Source organism: Lipotes vexillifer, unplaced genomic scaffold (genome assembly GCF_000442215.2).
Source record: "Lipotes vexillifer unplaced genomic scaffold, Lipotes_vexillifer_v1.1 scaffold283, whole genome shotgun sequence".
NCBI lineage: Eukaryota > Metazoa > Chordata > Mammalia > Artiodactyla > Lipotidae > Lipotes > Lipotes vexillifer.
In genome coordinates this window covers 35,132-45,522 of record NW_006789004.1, presented here as the reverse complement: position 1 = coordinate 45,522, position 10,391 = coordinate 35,132, and the positions used below count along the sequence as shown (strand labels likewise).

Genomic DNA, 10,391 nt, shown 5'->3' with positions numbered 1-10,391 from the left:
TGTGTGTGTGTGTGTGTGTGTGTGTGTGTGTGTGTGTGTGTGTGTGTGTGTGTGTGTGTGTGTGTGTGTGTGTGTGTGTGTAAGGAGCCTCCTCTTCCCTGTGGAACTGTAAGCATCTGCTTGGCTTCCCCTGACAGGGACATTAATGACAGCCACACCCTTCCTGTCCTTTCCTGCGGCAGATCCTGACAGCGAGTGGCGACGGCACGTGTGCCCTGTGGGACGTGGAGAGCGGGCAGCTGCTGCAGAGCTTCCATGGGCACGGGGCCGACGTGCTCTGCTTGGACCTGGCTCCCTCAGAAACCGGGAACACCTTCGTGTCTGGGGTAAAGACCCAAGGAAGATCTCTGGGGGGTCCTAGGGAGGCTCATGGTGGCACTTCCTGTTAATTTGTGGGACTAGACTGGACACTTCCCTGGATGGGGCTGAGATTCCTTAAATAAGTGGCAGAGAGTTAGCATCTGAGAGCTTTAGAGACAGTCGCTAGGCACCAGGAGGCTCAGGTGGCAGTGATGGCAAAGCATCGCTGTGGTGTGATCAGAGCTTTGACACTGGTGGGACACTCTCCCACCCCACCCCTGCCAGTCGCCAGCCCCTCCCACTGTCAGGCACAGGGAACAGCGTATCTGAAGGCTACGAGTCGGACAGGCAGGCCACCATGGCAGAGGAGCACCAGATGAGCCAGGACACCTGGGACCCACGTTTGCTACCTGACTCTTCATTTCATCCTCTGTAAATTGGGCATAAGGCACGATAGCATTTGCCCCCCACCTTCCCCAGGATATTGTGAGCAGTAGAGGGAAGAGTTTACAGCGTGTTATGCAGAGAGGCACGTATTTCTATGGACACCTGGGGATAAGAATGGAGAACTGAGGTGGCTGGCCTGACCCGTGGGTCCTGTCTCATCTCGCTCAGGAGACAAGTGAGGAGAGAGGACAGAGATGCAAACGCTGTCTAATGATGTTTGCTCCGAGCTGCCCACATCTTAGTCCTGGGCCTCAGGTGAGGGCTGTGAGGCCTCGAGTTGGCAGGGACCCTGATTTTCTTCTTGGGTATTTGGCCCTATCTGTGTACATTTCATTCTCGTGTCCTTGTATAACTGTATTTATCCCTACTCAACTACACTGTTTTTTCAAATTGTTGATATCATTGTGGATTGTATTGTCTCTTTCAGAGTATTAAACTCCATCTGATTTAGGGTCCTGTAACGATTTGAAGAGACTCACTGATTCCTTTGTCCACATTCTCAGTAAAGATGCTTGGAGTGCTGAACTCCCACAGCAGGTCTTTCTGAGACATCAGTCATGGCACCTCATCCACCCTTTCCTCTGAGTTGAAACCAACAACTTGGACACTAATTTTAACCCATGACTCCTTCTATTTGACCTTTGAGAGTCTAATTATACTGCTCACGCTTGATCACAGAAAGCTCTGCAGGAATTTATCAGAATGCTCCCGGAAGCAAGAGAGTATGTGAAAACCTTAGTGTTCATGATTCTCTGGGTCATGGTAGCAACCCAGAGAAGGTTCACTTTACAGGTGTTGAGGCAGAAGTCCACGGAGGTGACTTGGCAGAGCCACCCAGCTGACTGCGGACAACACCCTGACTAGGCTGCTGGGGTGCAGTTGGCCCAGGGGCACCTGGCTCTCCACCTGTGCTCAGGCTGCCCCACACACCTGAGGCAAAGCTGGGAGGTCCCACCACACCCACTGTCCACCTGCCCTCCTCTCCTCTGGCCTTATAGAGGCAGAGATAAAGAGGAGGGGGAAAGAGAGGGAAAAGTGAAGAGAGATGCCCAGGAGGAAGGGGAGAAGGAGGCTCTGGAGAGTTTGCAGCCCCTCAGAAAGGTGGGAGAGAAGAAAACATGCTTAAAAGGGGGCTGGGTGCCTTCCCTTGCTCGTCACCCTGACCCCGAGACCTCACTCTGGCCGCGTGAGGGCTTATCAGTTGAGGAAAGTGGCCTTAGGTAAAGCTAGTGCCAGAAAAGCATATTGTCAGCCATTTACTAATGGGAACTAAAAGGTCTCTGTGACATAACCGGAACTCATGCCTGTCTGTAGACATTCCTTGCATTGTACATAACTCTGGGTAACTTTCTGTTTGTAGGGATGTGACAAGAAAGCCATGGTGTGGGACATGCGCTCTGGACAGTGCGTGCAGGCCTTTGAAACACACGAATCTGACATCAACAGTGTCCGGTCAGTGAGTAGAATGTTCACGTTGCTCCTCTGTCCTCCAGTGTTCCCCGGCCTGGGCTAGTACTTAGCCTCTAGGCTCAATTTACTTGGCTGAGAGAGGCTTTTCCAGCAATAATGGCTGATTTGTGGTGGGACTGAACAGCACTCCCGATTTCTTGGAGAATTTTAATGTAATTGCACTAGGGGCAATGGATATTATCCTGTCTAGGTCAAGTCAGTGTTTCTCATTCATTCATTCAACAAATGTTTACGAAGTCCTTATCTGCTAGACATTATTCCAGAAACAGGGAGTACTGGTTTGAAGAAGACAACATCTCTACTGTCCTACAGAAGACAAAGCACAGATAAATGTGCTATTTAAGTACCGCTAAGTGCTAAGAAAAAGTAAAACAGGGAACTGTGATAAGATGGGTTATTTCTTTGAATGGTCAGGCCTCTCTGATAAATTGATGTTTAAATTGAGACCAGGATAATGAAGGAGCCAGGCTTGCAAAGAGCTGAGGGGAAGATCAGGGAGGTGAGATGTTCAGGGACCTAACAAAAGGCCAGGTCACCACTAGCGAGTCCTGAGTTGGGGAGGTGGCTAGCGTGATCCATGTTTTGCCTTTAAAAGATCACTCTGGGTGCTGTATGGAGAATGGATTGTAGGGGAGCAAGAATGGAAGTATGACGACCAGTTAGAAGGTTGTTGTGTGAGTTTTAGAATGAAATGATGGTGGCTGAAACTAAAGAAGACACACAGGGAGGATAGAAATGTCTAGAATTGGGGAGGATTTGAGATTTTACCCTAGCTGCAAGCTATGAAGTAAGGCTGCCACAGATTCATGGATGCTGCTAGAAGGCATGAGACTCCTGGGTTAGAGATGAAGGATAGTTGGTTACTCATAGTGATGGCAGTAGCTGGGGTATTAGCATTTTTGTGCTGGTTACCTAAGCCCCAATTCTACAGGGTCACATGAAAAGGGCCAGATGACACCTGCCCATGCAAAGGACTGCATTATAGGAGAAGAACCCTGAGCTCAGGGAACCTGAATCTTTTATAAGGGGCAGTAAGCATTGATCCATTTGCTAAGACAGGGAGGGTTGGAGGCAGTGCAGGGAGAAGGCAGTGGTTGCACATGGATTCTGGAGCTCTGTCTTGGGCTAGCTAAGTCTGAGATGCTGTTATACGACCAAGTGGGAATGTCAAGTAGGTAGCAGGAGCTGTGAACCGGATTCCAAGAGAGAGGTCAGGACTTGACATATATATTTAGAAGCTGGCACTGTCAGGACAGCATTTAAAGTATAATCACTCAAGAATATTTATACTTAGAGGAAAGTACTAGACTTATTCCCCTTAAAAGCCAGAACATAGGGCTTCCCTGGTGGTGCAGTGGTTAAGAATCCGCCAGCCAATTCAGGGGACGCGGGTTTGAGCCCACAGGCCGCAGAGCAACTAATCCCGTGCGCCACAACTACTGAGCCCATGTGCCACAACTACTGAAGCCTGCACGCATAGAGCCCGTGCTCTGCAACAAGAGAAGCCACAGCAATGAGAAGCCCGCACACTGCAACCAGAGAAAAGTCCACATGCAGCAGTGAAGACCCAACACAGCCAAAAATAAATAAATAAAATAATAATAATAATAATTTTTAAAAAGCCAGAACACAATAAGAATACTTAATTACCTTAGTGGTAGAAATATTAATGAGAATTTTCTAGCTCTTTGACCTCAAATGTAGGAAAGGAAAACAGGGGGAAAAAAGCTATCACTTTTTTGCAAATGTGCAGTAATTACCCAGAAAATCTAAGGAAATCAATTGAGAAATTACTACAGATAGTAAATGAGGGTTTTTTTGTTTTTTTTTTTTGCGGTACGCGGGCCCCCCACCATTGTGGCCTCTCCCATTGCAGAGCACAGGCTCCGGACGTGCAGGCTCAGCGGCCATGGCTCACGGCCCAGCCGCTCCGCGGCATGTGGGATCTTCCCGGACCAGGGCACGAACCCATGTCCCCTGCATCGGCAGGCGGACTCTCAACCACTGCGCCACCAAGGAAGCCCAGTAAATGAGGTTTTTAAGATACAGGATGGAATATAATGCCACAAAACTAAATTAAATCCCTATATATTCATGAAATAACAGCTTAAACATGCACATTCTCTCACCCGTGCTGTTCCCTCTACCCAGAACCCTCTTCTTCTAATATCCACCAGGTCTCTACTTAGGCTGCCCTCTCTCCAGAAGGCCTGATTATTTTTATTTTTAGATATTTATTTATTTTAGCTGTGCCAGGTCTTAGTTGCAGCACGCGGGATCTTCGTTGCGGCGTGCGGCATGCACACGGGATCTAGTTCCCCGACCAGAGATCGAACCCGGGCCCCCTGCACTGGGAGCGTGGAGTCTTACCCACTGGACCACCAGGGAAGTCCCTGAAGGCTTGATTAGAGGAGAGGATGACTATAACAGTAATAATCATTAGTTATTGCATGCATTTTATTTGGCACCATGCCACGTTCTTTGTATAATATATATGCTGTCTTATTCAGTCTTTATAGCAGGAAATGTGCATTATCCTCCTCACTTTTCAGATGAAGAAATTGAGGCTGGGCCAGGTGAAGGCACTTGCCAGAAGTATCCCATGTAGTGAGTGGTCAGTGCAGACAGCTTCCCGTGGCTCTGTATATCTGATTGCAGTGTCTGTGTTTATAACCACTGTCTTATCCCTTAGCTCTGGCCAAGTCTTGGGAATGGGGTATATGATCAAGGGGAAGCAAGGATACAGGGGATCTGCCTGTGTTCGGTGTCTGGTACAGATATACATATTATCTCATTTACTCCCCGCCAATACTCTGCAAGGCCAGTGTCACTGTCCCCTGTTTACAGAGAAGAAAATTAGGTCAGTGGGACCTTCCAGATGAGCCTCCCTTTCTGGCCTCTGTAATGAGTGGTCTGTGTATCCCTAGAAGTCTGGGGGACCGGCATGGGACAGCCTTCCCGCGATGGTTCTGATGGGCACCGAGGACTGGGAATCACCACTCTAAGTGCTTTCTCCCCACACTTTCTCTCTGCAGATACTACCCGAGCGGAGATGCCTTTGCTTCGGGATCAGATGATGCTACAGTACGTTTCTAAGTTGTTGAGAGCTTTTCCTATCCAAAGGAGAGATATGCTGACCTAATTTTAGTTTTCAAAAATAACTTTTTTCCTGATTACAGAACTGATGTGACTTCAATAAAGAAAACCTGGGGGAAAACACTAAATTATGTTAATCATTATACCCAAGAAAAATCACAGTTCGGTGAATTCCTTTCTGTCTTTTTAGTTTTTAAACAAAATGCTTTTTAATTTGCTTTTTTCACTTAGCAATAGATTGTGAACATTTTCACATGCCAATACATATTTTTCTCCCACATTATATTTTTTTAATGATTGAATAGTTTTCCATGTTATGGATATGCCATCATTTACTTAACCAGTCTTCAAGTTTTGGGTCATTAGGTGTTTTCCAAGGTTTTTTTTCCTGTTAAAAACACTGCTATAAGCAAACATTTTTGGTGCCTCTCTTACCATTTCCTTAGAATTAATTCTCTGACATGAACTTTTTGAGTTAAAAATCAGCCTAGTTTTAAGGCTTTTGATACTAATTGTCAAATTATGTTGACCTATATTGCAGGAGAAAAAAAATATCCTCCTGTGTCCTCAAAATAGCAAATATCTTATTAAATAATGAACTGCACTCTAATTTGCCATCATGGAAGAAATTACAGGGGAATAGATTGAGGGTTTGATAATAATGAAAATTTAAAACTTCTGTATTTCAAAAAATATTTAACAAAATTTAAGGGCATACATGTGGGAAAATTCAAGAGCTTTCAAAACTTCCCTACCCTTTGATCCAGCCATGCTATTTCTTGGGAACAATTCTATTCTAAGGCTTCTATTTTTAAGCTATTCTAAGGAAAATATCAGAGATGCATATAAAGATTTTTATAGAAGAAGGATCATGGCTTCCCCATAATTTTATTTGTAAAAGAGAAAAATCAGACGTAATCAAACACTTAGCAGGGTATAGCTAAGTAGATTCTGATATATCCACACGAGGAATATAACAACCATATTACTCCTGTTTTTTTTTTTTAAGATTATTTTATGATATGAGAAAATGCTTTCATGAGAAGCAATAGTGAAACATCTTCCCCATTTAAATCCACACATAAAATAGATTAAGACTGAAGGAAATAGGCCAGATGTTAGTAAACACCTCTAGGATTGGGGGTGACTTTTATGTCCTTCTCTATGCATTTCTGAGTTTTCCTGAATTTTCTGCAGTGAACACATATTCTTCGTCAGAAAAAAAAAGAGCGCTTTCATTTTTGTTTTTGTACCTAAAGAAATCTGTATTTGCTGTTTCTTTGAATCTCCAGTAATCCCTGGAGATCGATAGGAATCGGGATTGAGGGAGAAAATACTAGGAGAGAAAACGAAAGAGGTTTTTCCCTTATCCCTCAAACTACACAAGCCACTGGCACCTGCCTGTAGCTCTGTGGCCATCAGTGCACCAAACAGGATCCAGAAACAAGTGCCTCTTTGTCTTCTTTGTCACCCCAGTGTCGCCTCTACGACCTCCGGGCAGACAGGGAGGTTGCCATCTATTCCAAAGAGAGTATCATCTTTGGAGCTTCCAGCGTGGACTTCTCCCTCAGTGGTAAGATTTTATTTCAGAAACTTTCCTGGGACTGTAAAACAGGACTTCAATGAAACCCAGCTCTGCCAAGCTTCCCCTCCTAGCTAAACTTCCTATGGGTCCATGTGCTAAAGAGTCTACTTTTGCACCAGTTTTCCTCTGCTGCATTTTTGACAGGCCGCTTTGCCCTGCCTGAAGCAGCTTCCCCAGCCCAGTTCACTCCACGGGAAATGAAGGCTGGGCCCACCTAATGCTCTTCTTCAAAACAATGATGTATCAAAACTGCATCTGCGCCTTTAGGCATTTCCTCTCCAGCCTTCCATTTTCCTTTCACACCTGAAAAGGGACGTTGTTTTTCAGAGGTGGGGGGCAGAGGAGTGAAGCAAGAGTCCCTTTCTTAATGCCCTGAAGCTCATGGCACCTCTGCCCTCACAGCTGGGGAGGCTGCCTGTGAAAGTTAAGGCAGCACTTGTATGCTGGGTCACTGGACCATTCAGTTTTCCCAGACACCCCCCCGGTTGTGTAGCTGTGCCTTTGTGCATGCATGCTGCTACTGGAACGTCTTTTCCCTTCTTTCTCTGCATCGCAAACTCCTATTCATCCCTCAAAGGCCAGCTCAAATGTTGCTTTCCCTGTAGTGCCCTTTTTAAAAAAAATTTTAATTTAATTTTAATTAATTAATTAATTTTGGGTTGCGTTGGATCTTTGTTGCTGTGCGTGGGCTTTCTCTAGTTGCATCGAGCAGGGGCTGCTCTTCATTGCGGTGCACAGGCTTCTCATTGCGGTGGCTTCTCTTGTTGTGGAGCACGGGCTCTAGGTGCGCCGGGCTTCAGTAGTTGTGGCACACAGGCTCAGTAGTCATGGCTTGCAGGCTCTAGAGCGCAGGCTCAGTAGTTGTGGTGCATGGGCTTAGTTGCTCCGCGGCATGTGGGATCTTCCCGGACCAGGGCTCGAGCCTGTGTCCCCTGCATTGGCAGGCGGATTCTTAACCACTGCGCCACCAGGGAAGTCCCCTGTAGTGCCCTTCTTGATCCCCCTTCCTCTGTGATCACATAACACTTCACACATAGCTGAGCGCTTCCATGACAGCCCTTACCACAGGGTGCTGCAATGATTTATGAGTCAGCCTGCCCACCCCCACCCTCCACAGGGGCCAGCAACTGTGCTTTCTCCTCTTTGAATCCCCAGGGCAAAGCACAGTGCCCGGCACCATGGGCACTAAATCACTGTTTATTAAATGAATGAATGAGCGAGTGCATGAGTGAGAGTCATGAAAAGAAAAACAAGGAGGAAGGAACTGGTTTCGTAACCATCATATCCTCCTGCTTTAAGGTCGCCTGCTGTTTGCTGGATACAACGATTATACCATCAACGTCTGGGATGTCCTCAAGGGATCCCGAGTCTCCATCTTGTTTGGACATGAAAACCGTGTTAGTACTCTACGAGTTTCCCCTGATGGGACTGCCTTTTGCTCAGGATCATGGGATCATACCCTCAGAGTAAGAGAGAAGTTTTTCTGCTTTCCTCTGTGTGTGAGAGCAGGAGTGATTGGCCTTCGTGAAAGCAGAGAGGTCAGAGTAAGCTAGGGTGGGCCTGGGCAGCCAAAATAGAGCTTTACTTTCAATTCTATAACCACAGAGAAATGACTTGCCTGAGGAGGTAGTGAGTTCCCCATCAATGCAGCTGTTCAAGCATAGATACCCTAAAAGTCTGATTCCAGCCTTTGACAAGTCAGATTGCCAGTCTCACCTCCCAGTAGTGCTGGGTTCTTAATCTTTGGTCACAGACCCTTTTGAAGCCCACACAGGGGCTTCAGGAGACCTATGAAGCCCCTGCAATTATATGCTAAATTGTGTGTGTGTGCGCGTGCACGCGTGCGCGCTTTTCCAGGAAAAGTGTCCTCATGGCTTTTATTAGATTCTCAAAGAGCTCCATGACTTTGTCAGATGTTGGCTCCCTAGAAATGCCACCAAAATAACCTGTTCATCAAGCACAGCTTACCTCACTGTGGAAGATCACAAACTTGACAGTCTTATTAGCATTTCAGAAGGGGGAGAGCAAAGGCAGGTATTTATGAGGTTTGGGGAGTCTGGTTGAAGGCAAGTCTTTTGATGCAGGGACTTAATTAGGATTGGACAAATTTGTGGCATAGTTTAAGATCGTTGGACACAGGGTTGAGGGAGGGAGAGAATTTCGAAGACCATCTTGAAAAGTAGGCGGTCATTTGATGCTGTGTACTGTGGTGAGAAGTGTGTGTCTTTTCTAAAGAGGGTAATTGAGTAGTCTAGTCTTAGGGTAAATAGATAAAAGGATTTTTGCAAAGTTCCTGAAACAAACAGTAAAGTTAGCTGTGACTTCATCATCCTGGGCAAGAGTTTGCTAAATTAATAAACATGTCAGTGTACCCAGTGAGCTGAATGGGTACAGAGGGTTCTGGTTTTCAATTTAAGAGTTACCTTCCCTAGCAAGAAGGCCACAGATGCCCTTCAGATGATTAACTAAGGGAGAGGGGGAGCCAGGGCCAAAGAAGCACCTTTGAGTTGCTAGGAGTAAAGTGTTATCTTTCTAAGACATGTGAATGCTCTATTTTGGATGTCGTGTGTATGTTTGTGTATAGTAGACTTTGATTTTATCTCTTTAAACTCAGGTTTTACAAGTCATTAACTGAAAACGACTAAAAATTATCTATTTGTGTCTTTGCAGGTCTGGGCTTAATCATAATTCACATATAGGTACCTGAGAATAGAATTTGAAATCGTCACATGTAAATAGATCTTGCTTCTAGAGGATCTGAGAGTTTATTGCAACTTAGCTTAAGGGAGCAGCTCCATGACTGAAAGTTCAGCAAGCATCTCCAATATTACTGTTAAAACCACTACCCTGGAAAGACCCCAGTGTGAGCCTTTAGCACTATGAGAACACCTTCAAGTACAGTGTTTTTCATTTCAAACACTTTTTAAAATGTATCTGTTTTTAAGGTTATTCTAAACTATCATCTCAACTCATTCTGTCCCCAGTACAGTTCAGCATATAATATATTCCATATTGTTTCCTTGAATCAAATTTATTTTTCGGAGCACTTTAAAAGCTGATTTTTCTCAGTGTACACTGTGACTTTTGGAACTTTCCCCTGCAAGGGCTGACTTTAATGGACTGTGTGAGAAGGATAGTGTTAATTGGTCTTTGATAGAAGAAAGGGAGAGGCCACAAGGGTGAGAGGCCCGCGTACCGCAAAAAAAAAAAAAAAAAACCTGTTTGTAGTGTTAGACGTATTAGGATTAGTAGCATCTACTCAGGCTAAAATGAATCTTGTTCATATCAGTTATACTCATCTTTATTGCATTGCAAGTGCAGTTACATATACAAATTAATTGATAGGTCTCGAATGATAATGTCTTTGTTTCACTTATATTGAGGAAAAATAACATAAAATATATCTTGTCTTTATGTGAAATTCAGCAGTTCCTTCCGGAAGGTACCAAGTGCTTTAGTTACAGGATCCCTTATTTTCTGTTCTGTTTTGTTT

At 45.1% G+C, this 10,391-nt stretch overlaps 1 protein-coding gene across 2 annotated transcripts in view; it reads left to right on the top strand.

Annotated features, from left to right (window-relative positions):
* Nucleotides 1-10,061, top strand: part of GNB5 (G protein subunit beta 5) — a 45,468-nt gene extending 35,407 nt beyond the window's left edge. For both annotated transcript variants that reach the window (XM_007461906.1, XM_007461907.1), the window contains 6 exons: nucleotides 183-326; nucleotides 2,108-2,199; nucleotides 5,253-5,301; nucleotides 6,790-6,886; nucleotides 8,198-8,364; nucleotides 9,569-10,061. In XM_007461906.1, coding sequence (XP_007461968.1) covers nucleotides 183-326; nucleotides 2,108-2,199; nucleotides 5,253-5,301; nucleotides 6,790-6,886; nucleotides 8,198-8,364; nucleotides 9,569-9,580 — 561 coding nt within the window. In that variant the 3' untranslated portion in view covers nucleotides 9,581-10,061. The remainder of the gene's footprint in view (nucleotides 1-182; nucleotides 327-2,107; nucleotides 2,200-5,252; nucleotides 5,302-6,789; nucleotides 6,887-8,197; nucleotides 8,365-9,568) is intronic.
* The last annotated feature ends 330 nt before the right edge of the window (nucleotides 10,062-10,391 follow it).